Below are 20,542 nucleotides of genomic sequence, written 5' to 3'. Positions count from 1 at the left end.
ACACACACACACACACACACACACACACACACGCCCAGATGGGTGCCGACAGACAATCAATGTGATCTCTGGATGTGACTGACACATGGCACTGATGAACCCACTGGGTAGCGTATCACTTTGCTTGCCTGTCTATTTATGATTGACAGGTGTACTATCTCTCATTCTCTCTCTCTCTCTCTCTCTCTCTCTCTCTCTCTCTCTCTCTCTCTCTCTCACTCTCACTCTCACTCTTTCACACACTCTCACACACAAACACATTCTGGAAGCACTGACTTTCTCAGACATCATGCTGCTCTCCAGTGTCATGTGGTGCTGACATACTCTGTGTTTGATGCTGATGTCAAGCTCACTCTTAAATGATTGTGTATGTGCATGGCTGTCTCTGTGAGCTTGTGTGTGTGTGTGTGTGTGCGCGTGTGTGTGCGCGTGTGTGTGCCTCTGTGTGCGTGTGGCAAAATTTTGAATGAACAAGGATGATAAATAAAATACAGTCACTATACAGTTTATATTAAAAGTCCTACTCACGTTAAAAAAAGTGTAGAAGGATTCTGGGATTGCAAAAGGCCAAACATTCTCTTCTTCCAGCTTTAAAAAAAACAAATTTTAGACAAAGAAAATATATTGACTAATTGAGTTAGTTTCATAAGCGTCCAAGCCAAATGCAGAAATACAACAAAACTGCACGGCTTCTGCCGGAGCTCTCAACTGCATCTTTCTGCTTTTTCATGGCTAAACATGATTGTCATAATGATGTGAAGCTGGTTTCACACCGCCACGAGGCAACCACCGCCAATCTCTGCGTTCACGTGTGGAAACCACTGTATACCCCTACTGCCGTGATAAAAAACAACTGCTACCCCTCAATAAAATGGTGAGTTACTGCACGCCGATGTGAAAGCCCTTAAAATGCGGTTATCTGGTGAGATGATACGAGGTGTTTGTAGATGCGACCACCTGTCATCATATACTGTATGTACTGATGGAGTCAGTGAGATGTTGTTGAAAGCTCTGGAAGAGGCTACTAAATGGACCTCAAGTTCCTATTGTTTGTTGTTTGTGAGGACACATCTCTACAGGATAAAAACGACTTTGTTATTCAGACATTCATAACTCAGGACCACAGGAAAACTTGAGAACTCCAGTCGCAGTGAGTTGAAGCTTACATCATCCCCTCTTGCAACAGCTAAAGTCTCTTGACCTCAGCAACTCTGAAGCCTTTTTTAAAAAAAGAACTCAGACAATGCCCTGCCGTGTGTTTGAAAAGAAGCCTGCCTCTTCAAATTCCTGCAAAGCCGACATTTCAAAGGGGCAATATCGACTGATGACAGTGCATCTCTCCGCCCGACTCTGTGTGCCCAGCCATCCATTTACTGCGACGGTCATGGCGCTACTGTGGGTGGCTTCTAAGCTTTCTCTGATTGGTGATGTTGGGCTAAGGGACCCAGGTGGTTCCAGGACTGGGTTTATGTTTTGATTTAGAGGAGTCTTCAGAGGGAATACATTAGAAGGTTTTTGCAGGCAAGAAATTAGAAACGATTAAGTCTCTACTCGCCTATTGGAGGAGAGTGGAACTGGTCTTTTGCCGGCAGCTGGGACCCCAATATTGGTCGGTAGGGCTTTGAAAATTAGGTTGGGTGTGTGTGTGTGTGTGTGTGTGTGTGTGTGTGTGTGTGTGCATATTAATGTTGATTCAAGAGTGTTCAGACGTGTGTGTTTGCAAGACTGTTGGTGTGCTGGTTTGTGAGACTGTGTGTTTTTTGTGTACGAGTGTGTGTTGTTCAGACTTTTAGATTTTGGAGAGTGATTCGTCATGAAAGAGCCTGAAGCGACCGTAATGTGAATGGAACGAATTTAAGCATTCCTCTCTCTCTCTCTTTCTCTCCTTGAGTGTGTGTGTGTGTCTGTGTGCGCGTGTGTGCGCGCGCGTGTGTGTGTGTGTGTGTGTGTGTGTGTGTGGGTGGGTGTGTCAGATGAAAGGACATCTCGGTGAGGGGTAACTCCGGCCTCCTCTGCGTTCCTCGTTTCAGTGGCTCTGATGACAAAATGTGTCAGTGTTCAGAAAGAGGCCGCCGCAGAGCATGTGCTGACATGTCTAAATCTGAGACTGTCTCACACATATGTATCTACACGTACACACACACACAAACACTCATACTAACGTGCACAGTGAGGCGTCCTGAGGGCCATCTGGAAGTGCAGAGCGAGGCACAGCTGGTCTCCGGTGAACATCCACGGAGTCCAGACCCCTCATCTGCAAGATCACACAGTGAGGCGCCAATCACTAACACAGTGTGTGTGTCTGTGTGCGTGTGTGTTTTCGTGTGTGTGTGCGTGTTAGATTCTCTCTGCCCGTGAAAACAAATCCCCCCAAATATTCCTGGATGCGTGTTTGGAATAGGTGTCGCCTAGTTTGAAATAAACCGCACTTCCATCCTCCGGAGAGTTGAGTGTGTGTGTGTGTGTGTGCGCGTGCAGTTGGAGACTCTTGCGCAGACACTAAATGTAACTGAAAAATTGCCTCCATCTGTTGGCAGTGGAAAAAATCCGAGAGGACAAATTGAAAAGATTGCAAGGATAAAGCCGTCATAGTGAATTAGTATCGCGGCAGGAAGACTTCTTGTTATCGGGGTATTTGTAAAATATTCAGGCTTACATGTGTGAGGGGGGGGGGGGGGGGGGATGGGTAGCTGGAGGGAAAGAACAGGCTGCTGACTTGAACTGATTCAGAAGTTTGTGCCAGTATACGGGGTGTGAGTCTGCATGTATATGAGCCCTATCTTTATGTGTGGACATGTTTTTTCTCTTGTTTAGGCTTATGTGGTTCACACCCACCTGCAGCTATACTTATACTGCCCAGCTCATTTGAATAGTAATATGGATCCAGTTCTGCAATGCAAACTAGCGTGACATCCCAGAAATTCCTTAAACCCTGGTTACTTTTGAATTCAAGCTACGACACTGAGTTACCGGGACTTTCCAGGCAAAAAGCCGACAAGTGCGCTTCATTTACTGGCAGCGTGATGAGACTTATACATCAGCTGTGAAGGCTGCGGGTCACCATTATAGAGAGGCCTGTATTAAGTCGAGCCCTGCTGATATGGGATTTTTGAATACCGGTTTTATGATACGATGGCCAAAATAAGGTATATTTGAGCTGGGGAATTAAAAATAACATAATAAATAGACCTTTTCTATGTGAATTTTGTACAGATGTGACTCTGCAAAGGCACTTTCCTACACATATGGTTATTAAAGAATGTTTTACATTATTATACATTAAACAAACAATATATTACCTTGTCAACCAATTCTGGAAATAAACATTACGACAATAAAGAACAAATCGAATTAAATAGCTAAATAGTGCTGTATAGTCAGTGTCAGTCAATAGGGGACCATTTAAATACAGAATCACTAAAGATAAAATAAACAGCTGTATTACAGCATTTGTAAATCACTGTAAGCATCACTTTCGGCATTCAATGTTCTGTAATAAAGGTATTCTTATTGGCTCATATCGGACAATTTTGTAAACATCTTCACAATGTAAGCAAGGTTTTGAAACTGAAGGCGGATTTCTTTCTTTCTCTGTCTCTTTTCAGCGCTCCAGGTTGTTATTCGGCTCTAGTTGTACCGTATTCACACAGGTTGGGAGTGAAAGAGAGCTAGAGAGAGAGAGAGAGAGAGAGAAAAAAAAGGAATATAGAGATATTACCATGCACCTATCAGTCAGCGATTCCCCTCAAGAAATTGTTCTTGACGGGGCAGAAAGACCTGTCATATTAAGCCCTTGTTCAGATCTTATACACAGATTTATCCATGTTCTGCCGAAATCCAGTCGAGACAGGCTGCCGAGTTCACACCTGATATCAGAATACCTCTCGGATGCATCACTTGTGAGGTTTGGCTTTCACTTCCCAACTCATTAAGCAAATAACCACACGAGCCACTGAAAGCTCACGATCAGTCAAAGCATCGCAGACTGTCATCAACACTTACGTTCCACCCGCGGGCAACAACATTTTTGTTTTTGACTTGAGAATTGTTGTTGCTAATTGTTTCACACTTGCCGTGATGAAGCCAGCATGAGCGGGGACACACACTTCCGCTTAAGCATATGACCGCCGCTCGAGCACGTCAGATCCCAACGCATCATCAGTTTGTTTTGTGAGCCGCCACACCTGCGACAACAGCTGTCCACCTGTAATGCAATCTCATCCGGCTAATATTGTGACAGGGTACATTACAGTCCGGGTGGGTTTGCTTTATTAATTTATTGTTTGACGGTTTCAGACTGTTAACAGGTGTTCTTTAGATTATGATTTGGCTTGATTTTACAGTGTCTTTTATCATTTTATATTGCAATTTTGTGTTTGTTAATCCTGAGTAATGAATTATTTTATGTGCCTTATGTTATTTGTCTGTAACTCAGTGTGGTTGTATCCTTTTTATTAGCCAGCCTTTTTTATCTCACCTAAGCATTGCCAGATGAACAGAAAAGGTACTTAACAGCCCTGACCAGTCGGGCACTGATCAATGTCGGGCGTCGATGAGCGCCTGTCGCCCTAGTTTCTGCGGTGTGAGAGTTCACCTTAAGCACATAATTTGTTAATGTCCTAGCTCGCTAATTAGCGTCTTGAATCCGCCCTTTCAGTGTTCTGGTTTTCCACAATGACGGTGGCCGATATGGAGTTATTTCTTCTCACTCAGGTGCAGAATTGATGTGCTAGTTAGTCTTCGCGGTGCGTTAAAGTGCACCTTTTTGAACGAGACACGGGCGACAGTCGGCCTTCCGTCGCCACTAGTCCTTTGATGTCGGCTCGATGTGTCTGGGCTCTTGGGCCCTTTGGTCTACAAGTCTCAACCCATAAATTCACCAGAAGCACTGTCGTCTGTGATACTTGGGCTGCAGCTCATGTTTAAATATACTACGCCATATGTGGATACTTCATCCTATGAGCATCATATCTCCAGAAGTAAATTCGTCCTCACTGGTCTCTTAACTGCTGTGCTGCCTTTTCTGCTGCCGCACGCTTTTACATATAACTTTTTAAATGTGGCCAGCACCACCAGGCAAACGAGCCGCTGTGACATCATTTTCTTCATATAAACTCAGCTGTGTTTTATGTGTCAGACTACCCACGGAGCAACACCAGTCTTTGTGCACGGCAGGGTACGCTCCTCACTGTCCTGTGAGTGTAATCACATCAGCCCTGTGTGTGAACAGACCACAGGGTCGTCATGGGTTTGACCACAGAATGCCTGTTTGTTTGGCGAGGCGGACCTCTAGGTCATTCCATGCTAGAATGTTAATTGGAACTAGCATAAGCTGGCTAATGAGTGATCATTAGGCTAATGAATTAGCTGCAGAGTGTACAGCAGACACATCTGGATACACACATACTGATGCTTACACTTTCCACATAGCTGCAGGATGAAAATAAGTGTAGAGAGGGTGAAATCCAGGGGACCGAAGCACACACACTTTCCCGTCACACGCTACTGATTCTTCTCTAAAGCTCGTATCTGTCGCTTTACGCATGTGCGCACACACCGTCTCATCCTCAAACACACACAAACACAAACACAGAAGCATGTGTGGATGCAACCTCTCAACCCACACACACTCCCCGTCACCACACAAACTCTATCTCGGTTAGTCAGGAGCCAAAGATGCCCGCTTTTTTTTTTTTTACACACAAGCTCACTTAGCCTGCACATCTGTCGTAGTCTCAAGGGAACACACGCAACAATATGCTTCGACTTAGACACTTGTGTTTACGGGGAGGACGACGAGGCTCCTGTTTAATTACTGCTGGAATCTGTCCTTAGTCTGTTTGGGAGTTATTTAGTAGACAAATGAGCACATCTGTGGTGTGACATCCATAGTGATATAACTTTTAATAATAACTTTTATCATCTTTGATGTACAGCCACTACATCTTCACTTTCATGTGTCTTCATGTGCAGAAGGACACACTGGGGGGAAATTAGAGCTTTATTTTATCATTAATGAATAATTTGATGAGTGGTCAGTGGTTTTTTATGTTGGAACACCTCATGATCACAAACTAAGTACAAAAACACTGCACCGGATTTTGTTTCAGCCCTCACCAGACCTCCAGACACCCATTCTTTCACACACTTGCAGGCACACACATACTGTAACCCACTTTGGAAGACAAAGAAATTAGTGAGAGAGTAGCAGAGGGAGACAGGAGAGAGGTCCAAGAGGTCTTATGTAACAACAGTCTCAATAAGCAGTAAATTGGATCTCTCTTTCTCTGCTCCCTGGAAGACACTCAGGCTGGTTGCGGTTTTGTGTTTTCATCACCCTGAAGCTTCATGTTCAGGCGCCTGCTGGCTGCCTGGTGCCCACATGGCACCAGAAAGTCCCGGTGGCAGCCCACCAAATGCACACACCTTTTGGAATCTGGGCTCCAATACAAAGTACATTTACCAAAGTACTTAAGATAATTTTGAAGTATTTTACTTCATTTGATGCTGCTTTATACTTTTTCTCAGGGCTGGGTAATATAGCCAAAATTTTCCACCCTAGTATAGGTCATTTCATACCTAGTTAATGATGCATATATCACAATATAGCCAATTTTGTGGTAATTTAATAAATAAATAGTGTATATGAAATGACCACAGGGTAAAGCCTGTTTTTGTATACTCTTATGTAAATTAAACTCTCAAAAGTACTGAGTATTTAATTAAGAACTTTAGTGTGGAAAGAACATAACATGCAAGGATCTGAACGTAAAGCGTCGCCAAATGTCAAATGTATGATTCTGAAACCAAAATTGCCATTTTCAAACAATATCCCCTCAAATAAAACATCTTCTCAGAAGTTTGAGCTAATGTGATTCATTATTTTCAGTTGAGAAAACGTTATGTGTGTCAAAAAAACTCTATAGGATTTTAGCATTGAATCAACATCCAACGTCCTGCTTCTACCTCACTACACTTCGCAGAGAAGTATTTTAGACATCTCAGTTTTTGTCTACCCAGCACAATTCAGTGTTTTTTTCCCAATAGCATCACTACTGATAGTTACTGAGCAAAGGATCAGGACACTACAGGCCATAATGGAGCAGTGCGGATGGTTGATGGAGAAAACATCAGCTGGATAGTGTTTATTAAAAGAAAAATCTCCTCTTTCACCTCCCTTACCCCCTTGTCTGTGTGGATGAAGCACAGATCCCATGTAATTAAGTTGCTGTAGTGAAAGCAGTTAATGGCAGGTTGCCACAGCAACCGCGTAGGACGTTGCCATCGGGGCTAGCGTAGTGTTTCTTAACTGCTTCACAGTTGTTGGACATGCTGATATGTGCACTCAGACGCACTCTCGTATGCACATAAATCAGCAGGGTGCACACGCAGAAGTCATCTCCCGTGCTTTATTACATGAAGCCTTGTTTACTGTCGGCATCATATTTTCTGCCTGACGACTTTGTTTTCTGCTGTTTTCACTCAAAACGTGGCACGACTTGGCCCTTCCAGTAGGCTGTTGCTTTATCCGCGTCACACGCATGCTTTGTTTCTTTCTCACCCTGCTTTCATTTTGTTATCTGTCACACACAAACACACGATGGAGAGGCGCACACACATGCAAGGAAAATCTAAATTCACACACAATCACAGCCTGGAGGCTCGCAGCTTTTCCTCCGCTCAAGGTCACGAGGACAAAACCGAGGGAGAGCCGTTGCCAGACAGAACAGAAAATAGAGGAGAAGAAGTAGGGAAAAAGAACAAAAAGGTAGCGAAAGCAAGCGGTGGCCTGTGAATCCAGCGTAAAGTGCAAAACAGTAGGAGGTCTGAGGGAAGAAAGAGGAGTGAGGAGAGGGGCAACGAGAAACAGAGGTGAAGGTCGATCATCATGGCAGGGAACGTCCTTGTGTAGGTCTTCTCCTGCAACGTCCTCCATGCCTCATTCAAATCTCAAAGGCACAAATGCTGCATCGTTAAAAGAAAATCGTCTCTCTTAGGCACAGTCCCAGTGGTGATAAGCAGGTGAAGGTTGGTGAGCGCTATACTGGCGCTTCTTCAGGAGACGCTTATTTAAAATGTTCATCTTGTGAACCAGTGATTTGCTTTAGGGACTCGGTATAAGTTTACCATGTTGGTTATAAAGCATTAAAAAACTGAGCAGAGCAGTTTAGGAGTTCTTCACATGACGGATTCGCTCAAATAGAAACAGTAAACATTTGCGTTGTAAACACAGAGACAGAAGATCTGACACACACAGAAGTGCCGTGGTTAGATAAAACGTTTTACAGGGCTATCGCATGTTAAATCACACATTGATATTCACTGCCATCAGATGCCGGCCTGTTTTGTGGGCTGTATCTCTCACACACACACACACACATACATACACACACACACACACACACACACACACACACACACACACGTGTCCAAACAGTCACGGTCCAGGCAGGCAGACAGCTGGTGTGGAAATATGGGCTAAGATACTTCTTCATCTTCCATCGGCAGGTGACGGAACGTCAATGTGAGGGCGTGCAGCTGTCACTTGTTCTGTGTGTGTGTGTGTGTGTGTGTGTGTGTGTGTGTGTGTGTGTGTGTGTGTGTGTGTGTGTGTGTGTGTGTGTGTGTGTGTGTGTGTGTGTGTGTGTGTGTGTGTGTGTGTGTGTGTGTGTGTGTGTGTGTGTGTGTGTGTGTGTGTGTGTGTGTGTGTGTGTGTGTGTGTGTGTGTGTGTGTGTGTGTGTGTGTGTGTGTGTGTGTGTGTGTGTGTGTGTGTGTGTGTGTGTGTGTGTGTGTCTAACATTATGCATCTAGGTGTGAAAGAGGGTGGGATTTTTTCACAGGCTGTCATGTCCCCCACACTTCATTAGAGCCCAAGAAGAGACTCCAAGCAACTCGCCGGCAATGTCAGCAATCACCATAACCACCGTGTGTGTGTATGTGTGTGTGTGTGGAATATTTGGCTTCCAGCTTTACCCTGTCAACTCGGTCCATATTCTCAGGCACACAAACACACAGCAGGCAACACCAGCATCATGGTCACACTGTCCACAGCACCCGGTTGCCGAAGGTTGTCCTGTTACCGTCACCTTGTATAGATTATGGCTAAATGAGAAATGATTTTCTGCCTCGCCAGTCTCTTAACCCCCAACCTTTACAACCCTTAAGGCTCATTATTTTTTCATTTTTCACACAAAAATCATTGATGTCATTATTTTTTAAATTAAAAAAAAATCTGATTTGAGAAATTATTGATACAGAAATCTCAGAAAATAGCACGTACAGAACAGTGGTAGTTTTGTTCACACAAAAACACAGACCAACTACAGAGCAGCAACTCCAGACTTCTGCCAAGTTAAATGACTGTTTCTGCCAAAGGAGTCTTTGAGGAGACCATAGAACGAGTTTCGCTGTTAGACGCCACATTGTATAAGCGTCATCAATACGCCCCATGCAGCTCTGTGCATGCAACGGAGAAAAAGCGGCTGTATTCACACGAGCTCACTCGGAGATTACCCACTTCAAAAAATCTGAATTATTCCTTTAAATCTAGTTAAAATGTTTGTTTGTTTCTTGTTTTTTCACCCCGGTGCATAATTATTATCTCATTCATGCTTGCTCCCCTTTCTTCTATCGTAAAACACATTTTCTGAGCCCATTGTTGAAGAGGATATAGCTTCCTCTAAGTTGTTGTGCTCTGTGTCGTCTTGGAGCAGGAAACATAACTCTTGAGTGCTCCCTTTTTATAAAATCAGGGTATTTATCTGAGAAAATTTGTAAAAAGGGAAAATAATTAGACTTGACAACACAATCCCGTGATTCCTGGTTCTGCACTGTTAGCTGGCGTCTAAGCTTCTAGGTGGCATTTATTAGCTCTGTACGTCTGTATGAGAGAGATAGAGAGAAATAATCCACACAGGGTTACTTTGCTGTGAAGAAAAAAGATGGAAACCCCCCAAAAAATGAGAGAAACTGTGAGATTGAGGCATTTTGTGACTTGGTAAAGGTTTATACACTGGACGTGAAAGTAAATACTATTTTAAAGGATCAAATATTGCTTTTTAATTTGCAGTAACAGTATGCATCCAAACAGAGACACACTGTCTGACATTTTTTCTGTCTTTCTCTGTTACACACACACTCTCACACACACACAGACACACACACACACACACACACACACACACACACACACACACACACACACACAAAGCCGCCAGCTGTGTGGTGAAAGCAGGTGTCACTCTCAGCTCATTACCCCTGGCAGGGTTGATCACCCTGTTTGGAGAGCAATGAGACACACCTCACTGGAGAGATAGAGGGATGAGGGGGCAGGAGGAGGAGAAAGAGGAGGGGGGGTGGTGGAGGCAGGGAGGGAGGAGGGAGCATCGGCCTCCTGCTATAAAAGATAGAGGGACTGAGAAAGGTAGCGGATAAAGAAGAGACGGCGTGCAAAAGAGCGTATGGGTCGGGAGATAGGAAGAGGGAGAAAAGAAGAAAGAACGAGGGAGAGAGGAGTGAGGATGGAGTTTATGGATGGAGAGGCTGTTAGGTGAAACAGAACCAGACGCAAAAAGGGCAGATTTATAACATTTTGGATCATATTTTGTTAGTTTTGGCCTTTGTATCTAACGATTGTAATGATATTGTGCCGACAAAGGTAATTACTGAAATTTGGGAATGTGGCCACATCATTAAAAAGGAGTCTGACGTTGTAGGAAAGGAGACAGGTTACAAACAAATCCCCCAGTTTACCCAAACATATTTGGAGGAGACAACAAAGGTGATCATCCATCAGTTGACGGTTCATATTTGACCTCCACCGTACTTGTTGTAGCTGTACAGTACTGTGCTGTGAGGGATTATCACAGACATTTTGGTTTTTCGGTTTTTACATCACAAATAAAGTGGTTTAGATCGGTGGTTCTCAACCAGGCATTCATGGACCCCAGAAACACTTTATTTTCACTATTTAAGAAGTGATCACGATTTCAAAAGAGTGACTGTTCTCATTATATGTCCCACCTCCCTCCATAGTTATCTATATTTCTGGACTTAATCATATCTAACAGCCAGGATGTTTTCACACGGATGTCCCTGAAGCTAAATCCATGAATTTATGTGTGTCAATTTATGGGTCCCTGACACATAAAAAGGCCCCCATGTTGGGGTAATCTGAATAAACTGGTTTACAGCCGGTCTGATTGTCCCATTTGGTGTTGTTGTAAGACCCAAGTTCTGCTTTTTAACAATTCTAAATTGTGCTTTGAGTTACAACCAACAGACACAGTGGAGTTTCACAGCCACCAGAGCTAGTACCACAGGACTAGGTGTGTGTGTGTGGGTGTGTGTGTTCCTGATCTTCCTGTGTGGGTTTACTTCATAAAAAACATGAATGTAAACTATGTGCATGCTGGTATAAAGAAAAAGTTTGCAAGTCCTGTTTAGCAAGACATGTTCTTCTACTGTGATACACTATGTTATTATATGGCTCATAACGAGTAATAGTGCCACCGTGCTACATGCCTTCCTCTAATTACACACATTTTTCTCAGCAGGTTGCCTTAAATAACATGTTCCTGCCAATGTCGGTGAACACGTGTGTTGTGTCTCTGCAGGTACGACTACAAGGAGATGCTCCACAACTCCACCTTCTGTCTGGTGCCCCGCGGCAGACGACTGGGCTCCTTTCGCTTCCTCGAGGCGCTGCAGGTAGAACACACACACACACACACACAGAGAGAAACACACACCCCATTATGAGAAAGCTCATGCTGTAAATTCATGCCTACCTGCAATATTAGCAGGAAGAAAAATAACATTCAAACCTTCCACTTAGCATTTGTTTTAATGGTGCTACCTCTTGCATTAAAGGATCACTAAATCATTATCACCGTAATTCTCAGACTAATAGTGTAATTATTATAAACAAACAAAACTGCCTCTGAGAAGATTAGCTGCTTCTTTCTGCCTCTAAACTACACTTTACATTGTAACAGGAATGGATTTGCAGATAAACTGTTAATTACTGGCTCACAGGGCTTCTGGAAAAATCGAAATCTATTCAAAAACTATTTTTTGTTTGTAGTTAAACAATCCTTTCAATGAACTGTCAGAAGGATGACTGGCATTGCTTCATTGCTATATTGTTATTATCCCCATGACTGAATGATCCTGGTTTCCCTATGAAAGGCAGCTCTTTTGAGTTTACAATTAAAGACTAAGATAAAAGGGTCGCACCATCATTTGCTCATGGGAGCGAAGTCAACCTTTGCAAATTGTCCTGTCAAGTTCAACTTGACAAGTGAACAAATATGCACCTTTGACCAATAGCAAATCATCTTGACAGTGCTGACCTTTAAGGGAACGGAGAGAGTCCAAAATGGAGGAAGCTGTGTTGCACCATCTACTTTCATTTTACCCTCTTCCGTCGGTGTATAAAATGAGATACAGACAGTTATGAGACAGGAGACAATGCTACAGATACGTCTTTTGAATAAATCAGTGTGAACTCATTGCCCACGTTAGCAGCTCTTCATTAGACTTACATGAAACAATGCACAACGTACAAAGTAAATGTGTCTTGAAGAAAGGCAGGCGGCTATTGGGACTGAAAAGCGCTATGATGTTCCTAGCTGGCTAGCATGTTAGCGTTTACGGGCTAGCCCAAGTTTGGGTCCTCCCTATGTTAACAGGGTCCTATGTCTCTACTATAAACTATGATTGTAAGAGATTGGTAAGGGCTATCTTACAGTTGCATATATAATGTGTGTCTGTGCAGTGGTGGATTTAAACTGCAGCTTAAGTGGTTGGTGAAGGTATACAACCGCATGGTGGTAATCCTAGTCTTTCTTATCTTCACCAGTTGGTATTGTTTGCACTTTCAAAAATAATAAATGACGTTGCAGTGATGTAGGGAAAATGGTTTGGTAGATAGAATTATGAGGTTTTTTGTGCTTTCAAGTGTAACTGTTTGTCAAGGTTAAGTGTGGATTAAATGGAAATACACATAATGTCCCATAACACCTCACCAGTCTGTATGACCATAATAACCTGTGGGGTAAATTCTTCCCATCTAGAGTAATTTTCTAATACTTCACTCAAACCTCTTGAAATCTACACACTTCACATCTCTTTTTTTTCTCCCGTTCATCCATTTCTATAACTGCACTGCACTCTTCCGCATTACTACTGCACTGTCCTTTACCTCTCCTTACCGTCCACAGAGTGCACCCACATAAGTGCGCTTATCTCACTATCGACACGCACACACACACACACACACACACACACACACACACACACACACACCAGAACACTTTACTCCGGAGGGAAATATGCGCTCTCCTCTCCTTCCTCTATATTCGTCTGACTCATTCCATCCATCGACTCGCATCGTGTCCAGGAAGACAGAGGGAGAGTATTTACAGGCTTTGGTCTTTGCATGAGAAAGCAATTGCTAATAGAGGTCAAGTGTGCATGCGTGCGTGTGCGTGCGTGTGTGTGTGTGTGTGTGTGTGTGTTCGCCTGGAGGTTGTTTGTGTGTGTGTGTGTGTGTGTTCGCCTGGAGGTTGTTTGTGTGTCTGTAGATCTGTATGCATGGGATTGTGTGTGAGTTTCGTGTGTGTGTGTGTGTGTGTGTGTGTTTGTGGAGGAGACAGCAGCAGAGCCCGATGGCCAGCTCTGGTTTAGCTGACACCTTTATGACCTGGGAGTGACAAGGCCGTCATTACATCAAACTCCCACCACGAACACACACACACACACACACACACACACACACACACACACACTAATACACGCACCAGCTGTTCCTTCTACTTCTCCTCTCATCCCTCCATCCCTCTGCCACTCCTTTGCCAAAGGTCACATTCAGCTTCACTACCTGTTTTTCATCTATTTTTACATCTATTTATCCGCTTTCTTCCGCCTTTTGATCTTTTTTAATTCCCCTTTCTCCTCTCTTCATTATTCCTCCTGCTGGCCTCCTTTGAGTAATTAACTTTTCAACACCTGAAGTAACCGTTTTAATATTGATGTGTCAACAGGTGCAGCTGTTTAAAAAAAACCTCACTCACTGAAACGATCCAAAATAGACTTCATGTGGTTTGTTTCTCTGATGTTTTTTTCAGGCTCATACGTGATTCAAGCATTTGTTAGAAACACAAAGAGAATCAGAAACAGAAGTGTTAATGTTATCAATACATTCTTTTTGTGCATCTTTGAGTTCCCGTGGTTTGGAAGTTTCACAGTGGGTGTGAATTCATGTTTTCTGGTTTAGATAAATCCAGACTCTTTGGGATCTGCTCTCCAACAAAAGCTCTCATATCCATATCAGTCATTGTTATATTGGACTCCCCGCTATCTTTGTCTATATACTGCATGGCTGGTTATCTAGATTGTATGTCGGAGCTTATTTTTATACATCTAATCGCTGCATCATGCTAAACTGATGTCTGATCTCGAATTCTGTAGGTGATCCAAGCAAAATGTAGGCTATGCATGTTTGTGGATTAAGGGTGATTTTTGTCTTTTAATTAAAGCTGCACTAATGATTCTTTTTATATGAACAAAGAGTCAAATAACTGTATGTAATGTGATAGGGCTGCAAGCCATGAACCCACTGAGAATTATCAACAGACGCTGCTGTTCCCCTCACCTCTGCTGAGCAAGCATCTTTAAGCTTAGTGTTCGGGTTTTAAGATGCGGCTTTAATGTTTTGGTTCATTCTCACTGCTGACATCAATAGTTTTCGCACAGCAGGCAGCTGTTGTCAAGGTAAAAATCCACTGAGCACTACCTGCCCAGCACCAAACAGCAGACACACAAAGTGAGCAATGACCGAACATTGAGGAGCATTTAGCAGCTAAAGATGCAGATAATTCCCTCAAGAACTAGTGGCCAAAACAGAGCTATAAAGAAATTTTTTATTTTACTTATTTTCCTCCGGGGGTCAGAAATACAACTCCATCTGAATGCCAATGTTGCTCTGGGTCTGCTGGATGTGTTATGTTCGCTGACACATCCGTAACATAAACTTTATGAGGTGTTTACAGCGTGTTCGGTAAAACGACCTGTTGTGACCTCTAGGATAATCATAGCCTCATGAAACCACAAACGACAGACCTAGAGCATTCAGAGGATGTATTGTATTATGTACTCTCCTGAGGTTTATTATTATAGAACATATACTATACTACATACTATAGACAGTAAAGGGGTTTCTGAGCAGTTTTCAGAACAGTAGTGCTGAAAAATGCATCTCAAAAATTGCAGAAATCTCCAAATGTTAAAGTTCTTTATGACAAATTGTAGAGTGGTAAAAACTGTTAAAGTCAGCACCAAGTCTGTGTATCAACTGGTATCAACGCTGCAACCACTTTGAGACACAATAAAGCACGAGGAAGGCCATCATGAACCCATACCAAAGGCGCCTAACCAAAACAAAATTTAATATTTTTTTATTTGCTGAGCTGCAAATTAAATTAATCTTATCAGGCCTAAATGCTTGACTTTCTGTTACTTAGAAATTTGACAGGATGTAATCCAGAGAGTTCTCAAACTCGTGTTTCTCATACAGCATGATCATTTTGAGGCAGCTGTTTTCCCCTCTGTTGTTAAAGTTTAGCCCGTTGATGAGGTTTCTACTGTGAAACAGCATCTAGTCTCTAGCTGATAAAGTTGTAATCCATAAAGATAATAAGGGGCCTTCTGCTGCATGTAGCATTGTTGTGACTTCCCTTCTGGCCGCTACAAGCCTCACTAGTGATTTTATGTTTCCTATAGCCACATCAAACCTGCCTTGTGGAGAATTTAGGCATGGACACAAAGGGTCACAGACACAACACAAGTTAATCAATTATATTACAGTGCAGCCTTTATATCAAAACAACCGCATATTGCAGCTTTAATAATCCGGATCAATATGTAGCAGAGCAGTTATTTGGCTGCTGTGATTGTGTTTGTAAAGGATCACATCCAAGCTTCCCTCTGTTTTCTGTGTGTGTATGTGTGCGTGTGTTTGTGTGCGTGTGTGTGTCTCAGGCTGCGTGTGTGCCAGTGATGCTGAGTAACGGTTGGGAGTTGCCTTTCTCCGAGATCATCGACTGGAACACAGCCGCAGTGATCGGCGACGAGAGGCTCCTGCTGCAGGTAACAGCCCGCGGACACACTCGCACAACACCACATGCTCTGTGTATCACCTGAAAGCTACAGACAGACGAACAGCAGCACTTCTCACACACCTGAAAACAAAACTGTCAATACCCGGAGCGCGTACTTATATTCCCCCGAAATCCTGTTTTTTGTAGTGGAGTGGTTGACAGCTAAACAAAATGCAGGAAGTACACAAAGTTCTTGACTGCGGCACAAAGCCTCACAATGTTATATGAGAGGGCAAATAAATGGAATGAGCAAATGGATTTGGCCAGAAATGTCCATCAAATCTTAATTTGAATGAAGTGTGTAATAATATTGTTCGACATTGAGGTTTATAGCCGTGCAGCACCAGTGTGCGTGAGCCATCCTGGTTTTATCTGTGGATTTATGTAGTTTACCACAATATTATTGGCTGAGAGATGCATACAGTATATATGTACTGTATGCATCTCTCAGCCAATAATATTGTTTAATTTATGGTTTTCACTAAATGTGGCATAGCTGCAGTGTACATTCAATGAATTTACCCTCTATTTAAACCAGGGAAGTGTTTTTGGAGAATACTGCACAAATCGTATTTATATCTTCAATAAAAATGTTCCCAGTTAGCAGGCTATGCCAGTATTTACTAAAGAGTGGAGGAAACGTGTTTATTTGCCATTATCCGCCCTTTTATTATGACAGATAAACTCACATGCGGATTAAACTACACAGCTCTTCGCATAAAATCACAAAAGCTCTCCCCAAAGGCTGCCGCAGCGTTTTAGCTTTGCTAAAATACTGTTTGATGACTGATAGTTGCTGCTGCTATTATTCCTTTTAGTAAAATCCTTGTGTTCTGTGCTAAATTCTCTTAAATGTTCGTTTGTAAATGCTATTTTCTTTATTCTGCCTATTCAAAATAGCATCCTTTGCCCCCTATACCTTAGGAACATAAGGCTACAGTCAGCAGTCGTTAGCTTAGCTTAGCACAAAGAATGAAAACAGGGGGCGCAGATACCCTAGCTCTGTCCAAAAGTATCAACATCGACCTTCTAGGAGTTCTTAAGACATAACGGGCTTATTTCTTTCTCTTTTTTTGCTTTTGAGCTCCTGTTTCAAATCTTTGTTTGAAGCTAAGCTAACAGCTGCTACCGGTAGCTTCAAATAGAATAGAATAAAGAGAGTGGTATTGACCCTCTCATTTACCTCACAGCAAATATTTTTAAAAAATGGCAAATCCCTCCTTAAATCATAACAATGAGGACTTTACAGTTGACCTGAACTCAATGTTGTGTCTTATGACTTGAAACCAGTTCATTTCAACGGCAGCTTGACAACAAACTTCCTTCTCTAAAGGTCACGCATACTTGTCCTTTCCTATGTTTTCAACGACACGTTGTGGCCTTCCTCAGCGGATAAAGTTGATCAGCTGTCATGGAGATAATTTAGTTGTTACCAAGTAACTCAAGTTCTGAGTTTAGGTCACGTGATAACAGGTGGTCATACATGCAGGGCGAGATGATAACTGAAACACCAGGTAAAATAGAGGTGGTCAGCAACAGAAAGGTCTAAAACAGGAACACTTCTTTAATATTAAATTGTTTGGCCTGTTCCTTAAAAGGTCTTATCCATTAACTGCATTATTTCAGTAACTTCACTGAAGCTGCTTTAAGTTCAACGTTAAAATGATCAACATTGAAGGAATTGACTTTTAGTTATTACATCAATATTTGTGCCTCATCATGAACTCGCCCTCAAGGACTTCAGGATGTCTTCTGAATTGCTTTGAGAACACCCGAGGCTTTTGACTTTGTGGCTACTACTCCCAAACCTGCAATATCTGCGTCAACCTACAGTTCACAAGGCCTCTGCACTTTAATGTGCTTTATGTGTTGATTGGAATTTCCTGAGTGTGTCTCTGGGACCAACTTTAATCTTCCTGTCACTACAGTTAAAGTCCCAGATCAGTCGTGTGAGTGCTGACTGTCTGCCGTTTGTTGTTTGCAGATTCCGACCACGGTGCGCTCCATCCACCAGGATAAGATCCTGTCCCTCAGACAGCAGACTCAGTTCCTCTGGGAGGCCTACTTCTCCTCTGTGGAAAAGATAGTGCTGACCACACTGGAGGTGAGGATTCAAGACACGCATGCACACAACCACGCACCCTTTTAGCGTCTCTGCTTTCTTCTCTCCTGTTCCTCCATCATCAATCTTTCTCTCAGAGGACCGTGGCCTCACAGCAGATTCTCTGCAATCTTTGCTTTATTCTCAGGCCTCTCTTTGATACAAGGATAAAAGCAATATAGAAGGATGGACAGTGTCGTTTACAGAGAGCAAAGAGGACATTTCAGCGCATGTTCACAGAGAATGTGTTAAAAGCTGCTTTGAGTTTTACTCCAAGTGGGTGAAACATGGTATCGCAATTAAGCTGTGACTCTTTAAAGTCCAGAGAAACTTCTCAAAAAGCCCCTGTAGCATATTTCATATTCATTCACAGTCCATCTCTATTATTTGTGTGTTCAGAACATCAACAGCAAAACATAATTTTAAGATCCAAAATATGGCTGAGGTCTGGGGCATGGTACCTGTCTGCAGCATAGATAGGAGTGAGATGCAATGGAGATACCATGTCTAAACTGCAAGTGTATCATGTTTTTCACTCCACGGCTCACACAACAGGTTCGCTCTCATTTGAATTGATTCAGCTGTCCGAACCGCCTCCGTGCAGGTTTGCTTCTCAGTCTCACAGGCGTACACACGAATTTAAGCGGAATGCATTTATTTATTTCAATTTTGCAGCCTGGTCAGTGCAAAGTGTGCCATGTCTGTACCGCTATTTTCCCAATTTCACCGTCTGCCCTGCTGCTGGACGCTCTTAAAGTCACTGACCAGCGCTTGATTGTATACTGAAGAAGTGACAGATGTAGTTTTGAAGAACGGAAAAAGAGAGCACAGCCCGGTCAGTCACCAAAGTGGGCGTGCTTATGAGATTGTTATGAGTTTTGAAAGGTTACAATTTATCGTTGAATGCGGCCCCGCCATTGTAAAAACAAAAGGTGTGGAGGGCGAGGGGGTTTAAATCACACTAGCACCATAAATAAACAACTTCTGGCCCAGCACTCATGCATGTAAACTAGGAATTCAGACCATCACTGAGCTGTTTTGAGAAGTTTTAAAGGATGGATTAATATTTTTTTGAAAACTGGTCACTGTTGGAGTCCAATCCATGTCGACCGCAGCAGCTGTTTTTAGTAAAGGACGAAACAAAAAGTGTTTAATACTCAAAAGACAGATTTCGGTGGAGTCTCAGAAGCCTCCCTCCTTCCACCTGGCCTCGTTCTGTCATCCATTTTAACAACAACCCTGTTTAGAAGAAAATCTGTGACTGCAAAAACTGTTCATCCATCCACCCTCATTATTCGGTTTTAAACAAGTTGTTTAGAGATGCAGGGATAACACCTGGGTAACTGCTAGCTTCACGCTGTGGCTACAAATGTCTTCTTTGTCCTCCCCCTCCCTCTATCACCCAAATATCCCATCACGCATTTCATTTCTTAAAGCCTCGGAGCAAGATTCCCTTCAATGCTTCAATCTTACTTACAGTATAACCTCCCAAATCTTACATCTCAATTTGACTTCTCCACGCGCACGAGCACCCACACACTCTGCACGCAATGTGTCATGGCTTCAGTATCTAGAGTCTGTCTGGTTTTAAGCTAGCTCTACAACTTTGTTTGTTATCTAGCCCCGTCTCACTGCGAGCGCTATCGCATACGAAACACGTGTCAGAAACACATCCCCATGTGTCGAGGTGTGTCAGCCCGGATACAAATGGCATCTCCCGGGCATAACCTTGCTGACATGTTGTCACTCTGCACTAAAGAGCAAGGTGACACGGCGAAAGCTTGTGTGTGTGTGTGTGTGTTTGCGAGCGCATGTGCGTTCACGTTGAATACACTGAAAGGCTAAACACTTAATCCTGACTGACTTTCCTGTAAAAAAAAAAAGGGGGAGAGGGGGTAGCATGGTGAGAGAAAGGAGAGAAGGGGTGACATATGTAAATGGCGTTGCCGTGGCAGCCCCCGAGATAACGAGCGACATGGTTTATTCATCCTGTCGAGCCTGAACACCCCCCCCTCCTTCTCCTCGCTGCAGATCTATGATGATACACACACACTTAAAACATGCACACACTCCGATATTTTTGATAGATTGAATTTCCTCGCACAAATTCACAAGCTCACTTGCATTTTTTATTGACTTCCCACATCCACTCTCTGTGTGCAGAGATGGCAAGCGGGCAGGAAACATGAGTTCAACCTATCATGCAGTGTTTCCTGTCAGGAAGTGGTCGCATTTCAACCAATCACAAGGTCAATATAGGCGAGGTCTGTGCTGCCGGTA

General features: G+C 43.1%; 1 protein-coding gene across 1 annotated transcript in view; it reads left to right on the top strand.

Moving 5' to 3' along the window:
- The window catches only part of ext1b (exostosin glycosyltransferase 1b), a 123,082-nt gene that overhangs the window by 73,434 nt on the left and 29,106 nt on the right, over positions 1–20,542 (top strand). The window contains exons 2-4 of the mRNA XM_083925679.1: positions 11,617–11,710; positions 16,043–16,150; positions 18,146–18,265. Of these exons, the coding sequence (XP_083781805.1) occupies positions 11,617–11,710; positions 16,043–16,150; positions 18,146–18,265 (322 nt within the window). The remainder of the gene's footprint in view (positions 1–11,616; positions 11,711–16,042; positions 16,151–18,145; positions 18,266–20,542) is intronic.

This window comes from Echiichthys vipera (genome assembly GCF_963691815.1).
Source record: "Echiichthys vipera genome assembly, chromosome: 13".
Classification (NCBI taxonomy): domain Eukaryota; kingdom Metazoa; phylum Chordata; class Actinopteri; order Perciformes; family Trachinidae; genus Echiichthys; species Echiichthys vipera.
The sequence above is the reverse complement of the archived record's forward strand: the minus strand, read 5'-3'. Positions and strand labels throughout refer to the sequence as shown.